Source organism: Penaeus vannamei, chromosome 5 (genome assembly GCF_042767895.1).
Source record: "Penaeus vannamei isolate JL-2024 chromosome 5, ASM4276789v1, whole genome shotgun sequence".
NCBI lineage: Eukaryota > Metazoa > Arthropoda > Malacostraca > Decapoda > Penaeidae > Penaeus > Penaeus vannamei.
The window spans coordinates 45,166,218-45,179,934 of record NC_091553.1 but is presented as its reverse complement, the minus strand read 5'-3'; the positions used below and the strand labels follow the sequence as shown (position 1 = coordinate 45,179,934).

Here is a 13,717-nt window from a genome sequence, read left to right as displayed (position 1 = left end):
GGGCTTCAGATGCGTCACGGAGGCAAAAAAAAAAGAAAAGAAATTAAAAAAAGGAACAATAGTAATAAAGATTAATCCCTTTATCCATAAATTCATTTTGTTCAATCTAGGGAGGTCTTCAGAATAAAAAAAAAAAAAAAATGTTTACTCTTTCTCTCTCTTTCGTTTCGCTTCTCTTTCTCCTTTTCCCCTTTTTTGGAAAACGTGAACAACAGAAGAGACAGAGACAAACAGACAAACAGACAGACAAACACGAAAAGGTATAATAGAAAGAAAAATCCGGATAAAAGCATACTCGAATCAGGTATGAACGAAAAAAAAGATCTTTGTTCTTCGAGTGACACTGAACACTGAACATCTTAAGCAGCTTTCGGGGTAGCTTAGAACACTCCGAGAAAGAACAAGAACACAAGAAAATTCAAATGATTAAAAAGAAAGAAAAAAAAGAAAAAAAAAGTAATAGTAATAACGATAATAACGATAATAACACGATACTCAGATCACTAACAAAAGCCGTAGTTACAATAATAGATTTTATTACTATTACTAGTATCAGAAAAGTAGCGATAGTAATAGCAATAAAAAATAAAAGAATCTAAGTAGCAGTAATGATAATAGTAAGAAATTTATCAATAACATCAATGGGAATATAATAATCATATCCCTCAATTTAGTGCATAATTAATAAAAGTGAGAGAGAAGGATAATATCCGTGAATGATAAACTTATAAACACTTAATATCAGATAAAAGTGAGAGAGAAGGATAATATCCGTGAATGATAAACTTATAAACACTTAATATCAAATAAAAGTGAGAGAGAAGGATAATATCTGTGAACGATAACCTTATAAACACTTAATATCAGATAAAAGTGAGAGAGAAGGATAATATCTGTGACTGATAACCATATAAACACTTAATATCAAATAAAAGTGAGAGAAGGATAATATCCGTGAATGATAAACTTATAAACACTTAATATCAAATAAAAGTGAGAAAGAAGGATAATATCTGTGAACGATAAACTTATAAACACTTAATATCAAATAAAAGTGAGAGAGAAGGATAATATCTGTGACTGATAAACTTATAAACACTTAATATCAAATAAAAGTGAGAAAGAAGGATAATATCTGTGAATGATAACCTTATAAACACTTAATATCAGATAAAAGTGAGAGAGAAGGATAATATCTGTGAATGATAACCTTATAGACACTTAATATCAAATAAAAGTGAGAGAGAAGGATAATATCTGTGAATGATAACCTTATAAACACTTAATATCAGATAAAAGTGAGAGAGAAGGATAATATCTGTGAATGATAACCTTATAGACACTTAATATCAAATAAAAGTGAGAGAGAAGGAGAATATCTGTGACTGATAACCTTATAGACAATATCAAATAAAAGTGAGAGAGAAGGATAATATCTGTGACTGATAACCTTATAGACAATATCAAATAAAAGTGAGAGAGAAGGATAATATCTGTGAATGATAACCTTATAAACACTTAATATCAGATAAAAGTGAGAGAGAAGGATAATATCTGTGAATGACAACCTTATAGACACTTAATATCAAATAAAAGTGAGAGAGAAGGATAATATCTGTGAATCTCTTTACTTTATAAACACTTAATATCAAGGCCTTTATCAGCGTCTTATCAACTCGTGGTCATTTCTTATCGCATTCCTTGAGGAGGCGAAGGAACCCGTTTTCAAAAGGGATCCTTAAGCCTTTCTTAAAAAGGGTCGATTCTATTGCTTAGTCTTCGTGGACTTTCCTCCGTTTATTTCGATCCTTTTTGCTGTTCCTTCTTCACGTTCTGCATTCCGGAATTTGTTCTTGTGATTCTGTTCTTGTATTTCTGTCTCTTTTACAGTTTTTTATGTTCTTTTTTTTTAATTTTTTTCTTCTACTTTTTTTTTAATATTTTTTTCTCATTTTCTCTTCTCCTACACTTTTTCTTTTCCTCCCTATTCCCTTTCTCCCTCTCCTCTCCATCCCCTTCCCCCCTTCACCTCCCCCTTTTTTCCCTCCTCTCCCTTCACCCCCCTTTCCCCCACCTTCCCCTTCTCCCTTCCTCCGCTTCCTTCACCTCCCTCCCCTTCACCCCCTTCCTCCCCCTTCACTACCACCTTTCCTCCCTTCACTGCCCCCTAATACCCCCTTCACTACCCCCCTTAATACCCCCTTCCCCGCCTACCCCCCCCCCCCTTATCCTTTAAAAGACTCCACTCTCGGCTCTTCCTCATCCCTACAATTAATGACTTTAACACACTCTTTAAAACCCGCTCTCTTCAATGGCGGTTCCCTCTTGGCGGAGAATCGGGGTCGTTAACGGGAGATAATGATTAACAGAGGAAGTGCTCTTTCGCTCTTTCTCTCTCTCTCTCTTTCTTGCTTTCTTGCTTTCTTTCTCTTTTTTTCTCCTTCTCTGGCTCTCTTGCTTTCTCTTTCTCTTTCTCTGGCTCCTCCTTGCTTTCCTTTCTCTTTCTCTGGCTCTTGCTTTCTTTCTTCTTTTCTCTTTCTCTTTCTCTTTCTCTCTCTCTCTCTCTCTCTCTCTCTCTCTCTCTCTCTCTCTCTCTCTCTCTCTCTCTCTCTCTCTCTCTCTCTCTCTCTCTCTCTCTCTCTCTCTCTCTCTCTCCCTCCCTCCTTCCTTCCCTCTTCCCCCCCTATCTCTCTCTCTTACGAGGTTTCCGGGTTAGCCATAAGGGTCATTACCGCGGCTTAAACACAATGGTAAAACGACCGTAATGAATACCTCGGCCCTGGCATTGTCTCCTGTCTCCTTCCTCTTCTCTCTCTGTGTCCTCTTCGCAGATGTTCTCTCGCGGGGTGGGGGTGGGGGAGGAAGTTCTAGTACCTCTTCTTGGTCCTCTCTTTATCTCCTCCTCGTTCTGTTCGTCCTCTTGATCTTTCTTTTCTTCTTTTTCTTTTTGTTCCACTTTCTCTTCTTATTTTTCTTATTTTTCTTCTTCCAGCTCCTCTTCCTCCTCTTCGTCCTCTTTTCATCTCTTCTTTCTCTTTTTTCCCCTCCTTTTCCTTCTCCCGTTTCTTCTGCATTTTCGCTTCCCCTTCCTCCTTCTCTGCCTCCTCTTCTTCCAAATCTCCTCATCTTTTTCACTCCTCCTTTTCCTCCTCCTCCTCCCCTTCATCTCTCCCTCCTTTTTCTTCTCCTTCTCCTTCCCATCATTTTCTCCCTCCTTTTCCTCCTCCTCCTCCTCCTCCCCTTCATGTCTCCCTCCTTTTTCTTCTCCTTCTCCTTCCCATCATTTTCTCCACTTCCTACTTTTCCTCCCTCCCCTTCATCTCTTCCAACTCTCTTTTCCCTCCTCCCTTCTCCTTCCCATCATTTTCTCCCTTCCTCCTTTTCCTCCTCCCCTTCATCTCTCTTCTTCCTTTTCCTTCTCATCTTCTCCTTCCCATCATTTTATCCCTTCCTCCTCCTTTTCCTCCTCCTCCTCCTCCTCTACCCACCCCCCCTCCCTCTACCCGCACCTCCCACTCCCTCTACACCTCCCCCCCCCCCCATCCTTCTCATCAACTGACCGACGATTCTCTACTCACGGGATTTTTCAGTTAACGAGAAGTCCTTATTTTCTTTCAATATCTCTATTTCGAAATTCTCTTTTTCAATGGTATTTCACGCCCTCCCTCCGTCTGGCCCTCCCTCCCCTCCTCCCTCCCTGCCTCTCTGGCTCCTTCCCTCCCTTTCTTCTCTTGTTCCCTGCTTTCTTCCTTCTACTTTCCTTCTTTCCTACCTTCTCCCTTCCCTCCTTGCCTTCTTCCCTCCATTCTCACCTTTCCCCCCTCCACTCTACCCTCTCCCTCCTTCCCTCCCTTCCTCCCTTCTACCTTCCTCCCTCCCTCCCTCCTCCTCCTTCCCTCCCCTTCTTCCTCTCTACCTTCCCTCCCTCCCTCCTCCTTCCCTCCCTCCTTCCCTCCTCCTCTACCCCCTCTCCCTCCCTCCCTCCTTCCCTCTCTCCCTCCCTCCCTTTTTTGAATATCTTGTCATTTCTCCATGCCAGCGAAAGCGTGCCAATGGCTATGAATAGGCTTTGCAATTCTTCAAAAAAAAAAAAAGAAAAAAAATATATATATCATTGGGTATGTTCCTTTTATTTGACTTTTTCGTATTTATATATATATATATGATATTCGTGGGGAAGCAGTAATGATCATATTTCCAGGTTCGACAATAATGATCTTCCTCTTTCAAAAAAAAAGAAAAAGAAAATGATCCATGATAAGGGAAAAAAAATCGAAAGAAAAATATATATTTATATATATTCGTCCCTTTCAGATTTTTTCGATTTTTTTTTTTCGCCGATTTTCTCGAAATTTAGATGTTTCTCTTTTTTTTCTCTCTTCCCTTTTTCTGCCTCATTTCCCTTCTTTCTTTCCTCTTTTCTCTCTTATCTATCTCATTTTTCTTTTATCATTCTCCTCCTCCTCTTCATTCTCCATCTCCTCCTCCTCCTCCTCCTTCTCTTCCTCCTCCTCCATCTCCTCCTCCTCCTCCTCCTCCTCCTCCTCCTCCTCTTCCTCCTCCTCCACCTCCTCCTCCTCCCCTCATTCATCTCTCTCCCCTCAGCCCCCCCCCCCACACTCCTTCCAGACTACTTCAAGAGCACTTTGCTAACCACTCTTAATTGCTCTCTAAGGTATGGGTGGGGGGAGAGGGAAACAAAGGTGATGGGAGGGCGAATCTGAAGGGGAAAATGAGGCGAGGGGAAAAGAGGGGAAGTGAGGGGGAAACCGAGGAGAGGAGGAGAAGAAGGAAGGGAGGAAGGAAGGAGGAGAGAGGTTTAGACGAGAGAGGAGGAAAGAAGAGGGGACGAGGAGGAGGAGGAGGAAAGAAGAGGGGAAGTGAGGAAACCGAGAAAGGAGGAGGAAGAGGAGGAAGGAGGAGGGAGGAGAAGAAGGGGACGGGGAAGGGAGGGAAGGAGGAGAGAGGGACAGGGAGGAGGAGGAGGAGGAAGAGGGGACGAGGGGAGGAGGAAGGAGGAAAGGGGACAGGGAGGTAGGAGGAGGAGGAAGGGGACGGGGAGGAAGGAGGAGGAGACGAGGGGACAGGGGGAGGAGGAGGAAGAGACGAGGGGACGGGAGGGGAGGGGGAGATTGAGGGAGAGGCAGGGGGTGAATGATGAGGTTTAATGGCCGAGCGTAAAGCTGGGGGTTAAGAATGATCGCCTAATCTCTCTCTCTCTCTCTCTTACTCTCTCTCCCTTCACTTCTCCTTTTTACCAGCAATTATTTCGTTCTCTGTCTCTCTCTCTCTCTCTCTCTCTCTCTCTCTCTCTCTCTCTCTCTCTCTCTCTCTCTCTCTCTCTCTCTTTCTGTCGGTTTTTTTTTTCTCTCTCTCTCTCGCTCTCTCCTTCTCGCTCTTTATCTATCTATCTATCTATGTTTGCGTGTGTGTGTGTTTGTATGTGTGTGTGTGTGCGTGTTTATGCACCAATTTATCTATATCTCTCTCTCTCTCTCTATCTATCTATCAGCCTATTATCTATCAAGCCACAAATCTCTGTCATAATTAAAAGTAGGAAAAAAAATCAAAATCAATAAATAAAAAAACAAGTCCGTGTCATTACGCACTATTTTCCACGTAATAAAGTTAATTCCACGCTCGCCTCTTCTCTCGTTTATTCCGCCTTTCCCCTCTTCTCCCCTCCCCCCACCACTACATCCCCACCCCCACCCCCAACCTCTTTCCCCCTCCCCTCCTCCCCGCCCGCCCCCTTTTGGACATGCATCTACCCATGCGTGTCTTCACCCCACTCCCCCTCCCTTCATCTCCCTTCTCCCCTTCTCTCTCTTTCCCCTTCTCGTCTCTCCCCCTCCACTTCCCCCTCGTCCTATCCCTTGTCCATGGATCATCTTCAAACAGCTGATTCTGACACTTGCCTTCTGACACGCTCTCTGATATGATGTCAGACATGATCACTCACTCTCTCTCTCTCTCTCTCTCTCTCTCTCTCTCTCTCTCTCTCTCTCTCTCTCTCTCTCTCTCTCTCTCTCTCTCTCTCTCTCTCTCTCTCTCTCTCTCTCTCCCTCTCTCCCTCCCTCTCCCTCCCTCCTCCACCTCCTCCCTCCCTCCCTCCCTCCCTCCCTCCCTCCCCTCCCCTCCCTCCCTCTCCTCCTCCTTTTCCCTCCCTCCCTCCTCCCTCCTCCTTCTCCCCTCCCTTCTCCCTCCTTCTCCCTCCCTCTCTCCCTCCCTTCTCTCTCTCTCTCTCCTTCTCCCTTGCCTCACCTCACCCCCCCCTCCTTCTCCCTCCTTCTCTCTCCCTCCTTCTCTCTCCTTCTCTCTCTCCTTTTCTCTCTCTCTCCCCATCTCCATCAACCTCTGTGCTTTCTGCTCTATCCACGCGTTCGCGGATTTATTTAAAGACTCATTCATTCACTCACTCACCTATTCAGTCTTTCAATTCACTCATTCACGCATTCGCTTCGTCTTCCATTCATGTTTTTTTTTTTTTTTACCTGATTCATTATTTTGCTGACGTCATCAACTCATGTCTGTAATAACCGCATGTCTAATATCATTGGATATTTTCTTGCTAAATGAGTTGTGGTTTATCTATTTTTTTTTTTTTTTTTTGGTTTTTTATATGTTCAAATTAGTTTTTTGAGGACTTTTCTAATGCTGGAATCTTTGTAAAGTGATTTTATGATAATGATAATTAACGATGGTGTATTTAAAACTACAATCGAAGCTATAGTAATTTTTTGAACAATAAACACCCATTTGATAAACTCTTCCTAACCCCTTCCCCCCTCTCCCCCCCCCAAAAAAAAAACATAATTTTCTAACACTCAAAAAATAAAGAATTTTTCCCCAACGCTTAAACAAATGTGACGATTTTTTTTCCAAACACACACACAAAAAAAATGAAATAAATAAATAAAATAAATAAATAAACAAACAAACAAATAAATAAATAAATAAATAAATAAATAAATAAACAAGTAAATAAATAAAAAAAGGATACAATCCTCCTTCACCCCCTCCCCGTCCCCACCTTCCTCCCACCTTCCCACCTTCCCCCCCTCCCTTCCCCCCTTCCCTCCTCCTTTAACACCAACCAACAAACACCGGATTAACAGTTCGGAAAATCGAACAATCTGTACGAGGGGAGAAGAGGGGAAAAAAGGGGAAGAAAAATATATCAGTTTCAGTCTGTTCCGAAATTTCCAAATGAGGTGGAAAGTAATAACTTCAATCAGGGGTTTTTGGTGGTGAGGGAGGGAAGGAGGGAGGGAGGGAAGGGAGGAAGGGAAGGGAGGGAGGGAGGGAGGGAGGGAGGTAGGGGGGAAGGGAGGGAGGGAGGGAGGTAGAGGGGGAAGGAGGAGGAGGAGAGGAAGAAGGAGGGAAAACGAGGAAGGGAGAGGAGGAGGAGAGGAAGGAAAGGGAGGGAGGTAGAGAAGGAAGGAGGAAAGGGAGGAGAGTGAGGGAAGGGAGGAGGGAGGGAAGGAAGAGGAGAGGGAAGGAGGGAGGAAGGGAAGGAGGGAGGAAGGGGAAGGAGGGAGGGAGGGAGGAGAGGGGAAGGAGAGGGAGGAGGTAAGGGATGGAGAGGGGAAGGAGGAAGGGAGGGAGGGTGAAGCAGGGAAGAGAGGAGGGAGGAAGGGAAGGAAGGGGGGAGGAGGGAGAGAGAAGAAAAGGAGGGAGGGAGGGAAAGTAGGAGGAGAGGAGGAAAGAATGAACAGATAGACGGACTGACAAAAGAAACAAACAAATGAAAATAGAAATAAAAGGAACAAAGGAAAGAAAAAAGTAGAGAATAAGAGAGAAAATGCAAAGAAAAAGCAGATAAAGAACCGGAAGTAATGTTAATACAGGATCCCTCCCCCTCCCCCCCCTCTCCCCCCTCTCCCCCCTCTTCCCCACCCCCACCCCACTTTCTAGCCCCCCCTCCCTTTACCCCCTACTCAACGTTCGATTTTTTTAGATAAATTAATAGATAAATAAATGTATAAAGAATTGAATGATTACAGGAATAAAGTCAGAGGAAAGAAAGAAAGAAAGAAAGGAAGGGAAAAAATATGATTAATTAGATGATAAACAAATATCAACATAAAGTACAAATAACAATAATAATAATAATAAAAAGAAGATATATATATATATATATATATATATATATATATATATATATATATATATATATATATATATATATATATATAAACTATAAAGACTAATCTAAGACACAAGAAAGCAAAAAAATATCCACTTACGACATTTCCCCCTCTAAGTCTAACACGCCCCCCCCCCCCATTCCCCCTCCCACTCCCCTCTCTCCCCATTCCACCCCCTTTTCCCCCTCCCCTTTCCCCCCTCCCACTCCCCCGCTTTCCCCCACTTCCCTCCACTCCCCTCTCCCCCCTCCACTCCCCCCTTTTCCTCCTTCCCCGTCCCCCCCCCACCCCCCACCCCCACCCCCCCACCCCTCCCCCGACAAAGAAAGCGTTGGTAAAGTTTTTTGAAACAATGAAACCTCCGCAGGTACGGAGTCTCGCGTATGCACTCCTTCCTGGCTTTTACGTAGGTGGTAGGGTGAAAGAGAGGGGAGGGAGAGGGGGGAGGGGGAGGAGAGGGGGGAGGGGAAGGAGAGGGGAGAGGGGAGAGGAGAGGGGAGAGGAGAGGAGAGGAGGGCAAGGAGAGTGAGGGGAGAGGAGAGTGAGAGGAAGGAGAGGAGAGGGGGAGGGGAGAGTGAGGGGAAAGAGAGGGGAGGGGAAGGTGAATGAGAGTGAGGGGAGAGGAGGGGAAGGAGAGTGCAGGGTGAAAGAGAGGGGAGGGGAAGGAGAGTGAGGGGAAGGACAGGGGGGAGGGGAAGGAGAGGGGAGGGGAGAGGAGAGTGAGAGGAAGGAGAAGGGAGGGGAAAGAGAGGGGAAAGAGAGGGGGAGGGGAGAGGAGAGGGGAGAGAGAGGGGGAGGGGAAGGAGAGTGAGGGGAAGGAGAGTGAGGGGAGAGGAGAGTGAGAGGAAGGAGAGGAGAGGGGGGAGGGGAGAGTGAGGGGAAAGAGAGGGGAGGGGAAGGTGAATGAGAGTGAGGGGAGAGGAGGGGAAGGAGAGTGAAGGGTGAAAGAGAGGGGAGGGAAGGAGAGTGAGGGGAAGGACAGGGGGGAGGAGGAAGGAGAGGGGGAAGGGGAGGAGGAGAGTGAGAGGAAGGAGAGTGAGGGAGGGGAAAGAGAGGGGGGAGAGGAGAGGGGGAGGGGAAGGAGAGTGAGGGGAAGGAGAGAGAAGGAAGGAGAAGGAAGGGGGAGAGGAGGAGAAGGAGAGGGGAAGGGGAGAGGAGGGGAGAGGGGGAAGGGAGGGGAGAGGAGGGGGAGGGGAGGGGAAGGTGAAAGAGCGTGAGGGGAAGGTCTGGGGGAGGGGAAGGAGAAGATAGGGGGGGAGGAAGGACGATGGGATGATGTGAGGGGGGAGACTAAGGGTGGGGGAGGATGGGAGGATGGGAGGATGAGAGGGGAGAAGGAGAAAGGAAGATAGGGGAATGAGAGAGGAAGGGGGAAGGGAGAAAGCGAGGGGAAGGGAAATGGAAGAGAGGGGAAAAGGAAAAGAGGAGAGAAGGAATAAAAGGATAGAAGAGGAAAAAGGGAAGGAATGATAGAGGAAAAGGGGATGAGGGGAGACGTAGGAGAGGGGAGGAGCTGGAGGAGAGGTTCTAAGAGCCTAAGAAAGGAAGGGGGGAGAAGAGGAAAGAGAAGAAGAGGCATAGAGAAGCCAAGAGGGGGGGAAGAAAGAGGCAAGAGAACGGAGAGGGGAGATGAGGGAGGGAAGAGGGAGGTGAAGGAAGAAAGGGAGGGAGGGAGGGAAGAGAGGGACAGAGGGAGGGAGGGAAGAGGAGGGAGGGGAAGATGAGGGAGAGGAGGGGAGGGAGGGAGTGAGGAGAGGGGAGGGAGGGGAAGGGAGGGGAAGGGAGGGGAGAGGGGGAGGTCAGTAAAAAGAGGGTTTCAGGATACGTGTAAAGAGGTTTCCGCGTTCTGTGCCTCCTTTCCCCTCTGGGAGACAAAACGAGACGGAAGTCCTCCTTAACTCGCATCCTCGCTGAGTGCTCGAGGAGGAGGAGGTCGAGGAGGAGGTCGAGGAGGAGGAGGAGGAAGGGGAGGAGGAGGAAGGGGAGGAGGAGGAGGAGGAGGAAGGGGAGGAGGTCGAGGAGGAGGTCGAGGAGGAGGAGGAGGAAGGGGAGGAGGAGGAAGGGGAGGAGGAGGAAGGGGAGGAGGTCGAGGAGGAGGTCGAGGAGGAGGAGGAGGAAGGGGAGGAGGAGGAAGGGGAGGAGGTCGAGGAGGAGGTCGAGGAGGAGGAGGAGGAAGGGGAGGAGGAGGAGGAGGAGGAGGAGGAGGAGGAGGAGGAGGAGGAGGAGGAGAAGGAAGAAGAAGAAGAGGAGGAGCAGAGAGAAGAGGAGATCGAGGAGGAGGAGGAGGAGGAGGAGGAGGAAGAAGAGGAGGAGGAGAAGGAGAAAAAGAACAACAGGCTGTACGAGGGGAGAGGAAAGATAGGGGACAGAGAGAGAGAAGAAAAAGAAGAAGAAGAAGAGGAAGAAGAAGAAGAAGGAGAAGACGAAGAAGAAGAAGAAGGAGAAGGAGAAGGAGAAGGAGAAGGAGGAGGAAAATAAGAAGAAAGAAGAGAAAACAAAACAAAACAAAACAAAAAAAAACTTCCCTGCCCCCAAACACCCTTCTCCTCCCACCCTCCCCCCTCACCCACTCCACTCCCCCCTCCCCACCCCCTCAAAAAAAAAAAAAAAAAAAAAAAAATAGAAAAAGGGAAGAGAGCTAAAGAGAGTACTGGTTCTGGGCTTAAACCCCTGTTCTGCAACAATGTCGACGGAGGAAACGCAATGCTGCAACAAACAATACCCACCCTCACGTAATCTTCCCACCTCGACAAAGAGTCCACGAACATTATGCCTTCTTCTGGGCGAGGGAGAAAGGGAGGGGAAGGGAGGGGAAGGGAGGGAAGGGAGGGAAGGGGGAGAAGGGAGGAGGGAAGGGAAGGGAGAGGGGGGAGAGGGAGGGGGAGAGGGAGGGGAGGGAGGGAGATGGGGGAGAGGGGAGAGAGGGGGGGAAGAGAGAGGGGGAGAAGGGAGGAGAAGGGGAGGAGAAAGAGGAGGATGGTAGAGGGGAGGAGAGAGAAAGGGGAGAAGGGGGGAAGGAAGGAAGAGGGAAGGAGAGAGAAGGGAGGAAGGGAGAGAGGAGGGGAGGAGAGAGAGAAGTGGGGAAGGAAGATAGGAATCAAGAAAAGAGGAAATAAAATGGAAGAGAGAGAAGAAGAAGAAAAAAAAGGAAGAGGAACGCCAGGCATGAAAGAGAATCAAATCAAGAAAAAAAACAAAAAAACAAGCTTAAAAATTAATAAAAACCTAACTTGAAGCCAACCCAGAACCCCAACCTATCCCACAACCCAATCTACAACCCAATTAAACCCAAAACACCTCATCAACACCGCAATGCCCCCGCCCCCTCCCCCAAATGATAATAAAGATAATAACAATAATAGTAATAATGATGATAATAAAATAATAATGATGATGATAATAATAACAACAACAACAACAACAACAATAATAACAATAAAATCCACCCTAAAAAAAAATACCAACCTCACCTCATCCCCCCCACAAAAAAAAAACTACAACCCCACAACCCCACCCCTTACAACCCCACACCTCACAACCCCCCCCCACAACCCCCCAACAACCCCCCAACAACCACCCCCCCACCCCTCAAAAAAAAAAAAAAAAAATGCCCCTCCCGCTCCTAATGGCATCGACTTCCTGAAGAGCGTAATGCCCACACGAGACAATGGGCGTCCTACCCTCCCGAGGTGGGCGCACAAAAGGACTCCAGTTTCCGATTCGCGGCCACTTTTAAACCGCCCCACGATGACACATAATGACAAGGGACTCGCAGCCGTAAGGGTCTTTTTCGCTTGTCTGGCTGGAGTGTGGTTGTGTGGTTGTGGTTGTGGTTGTGGTTGTGGTTGTGTGTTTATCATTTTATTATTATTATTATTATTATTATTATTATTATTATTATTATTATGTGTGTTTATCATTTTTTTTTTTATCATCATTATTATTATCATTTAATTATTATCATTATTCAAATTCGTTATCATCATTTATTTGATTGTTGCTTGTTTGCTGTTGTTATTCTTTTGGTCTCTTTTTATCCTTGAAGAAATCTTAAAGCCTAGTGTCTTTAATCCCAACAGCTTCTAAGACCACAGACTCCTTAAATCCAAGAATCTTTAAATCATAGTCTTCTTTCTTCATATTTTCCTCCTCCTCCTCCTTCTTCTTCCTCTTTAGACCATAAAGTCCTCAAAGCATAGAGTCCTTAAACCACAGAGTCCTTAGACCAAAGGACTTTTAGCTCAAGGATCTTTAAACCCTAAAGTCCTCAAACCGTAGAGTCCATAGACCATAGAGTCCTTAAACCCGAAAACCCTTAAATCATAGTCCTTAAACCCAAAAATCCTTAAATCCTAGAGTCCTTAAACTCCAGAGACCTTAAACCCTAAAACCCGAGTCCTTCAACCCCAAAAATCCTTAAATCTTAATCCTTAAATCTTAGAGTCCTTAAACCCAGGGATCCTTAAATCCTAGAGTCCCTTAAACCCTAGAGTCCTTAAACTCCAGAGACCTTAAACCCTAAAACCCGAGAGTCCTTCAACCCCCAAAATCCCCCCAAAATCCTTCAGCGGTACTCACCTCCCAGGCCAGTCCGGGGTCCTTGGCGTTGGCAGTCCATTTCCCGAGGAAGGGGCCGTAGCGAGTCCCGCGCACGATGGGCTGCTTGGCCCACACGCCCACGCCCACGCCCACGCTGGACGGGCGGACCTCCAGCTCCAGGGGCACCGCCGACAGCTGCTGTGTGATGAACCTCTCTGCCGCGGCGCTGAGCTCAGCTGCCGCCCCCGACGCGCTCATGTTGAGGTCGTGGCTGTGGTCGGGCGTGTGCGTGGGCGTGGAGGAGAGTCGGTGGGCGTGAGGGGACGAGAGGGGGTCACGTGAGGACACGGACCCGCCCTCGGAGTCGGCTTCGCTCAGCTCGCAGAGGTCGCGGAAGGAGCGCTCGCCCTCCTCGCCTGGGACTGTGGGGGGAAGGGGGGAGAGGGGGGGTTAGATCAACGTCGGTAGGGGAGGGAATGTGGGGGGAGGGAGAGAGAGACGATAATAGAGAGAAAATGGAGGAATTGAAGAAGAGGGGGGAAGAGGGAGAGAGATACGACAATAGAGAGAAAATGGACGAATTGAGGAAGATGGAAGATGGAGAGATAGACAAATAGAGAAAAGAGAGGAACTGAGAGAAGAGAGAGACGACAATAGAGAGAAAATGGACGAATTGAGGAAGATGGAGAGATAGACACAAATAGAGAAAAGAGAGGAACAGAGAGAAAGGGAGAAGAAGAGAATAGATAAACATCGATGGAAGAAGGAATGGAATAAAGACCGAGAAATAAAGCAACATAGAGAAAATACGGAAATAAAAGATCAGGTAAAATAAACAAACTTAATTATTCCTAAAATCAAACTTATCGAACCTTAATTAACAAGAAACAGACATCAAATTCGAACTTCTTAAATACAACTATAAAAATAATTAAATCTTAATATTCATAACTATTCAAGAACAATAATGAAATAATGTTTTTAATTAAATCAATTTATCCTGCATTCCGCTTTATATATTATGATAT

At 46.4% G+C, this 13,717-nt stretch overlaps 1 protein-coding gene across 1 annotated transcript; it reads right to left on the bottom strand.

Annotated features, from left to right (window-relative positions):
* Window positions 1–12,391: 12,391 nt before the first annotated feature.
* On the bottom strand, window positions 12,392–13,113 carry LOC113827214 (uncharacterized; the record flags this gene model as incomplete). The annotated part of the gene is given in 2 exon segments (XM_070121662.1): window positions 12,392–12,478; window positions 12,729–13,113. Coding segments are annotated over 2 exon segments (472 nt in total), but the record flags the coding sequence as incomplete, so codon positions are not given.
* Window positions 13,114–13,717: the final 604 nt, after the last annotated feature.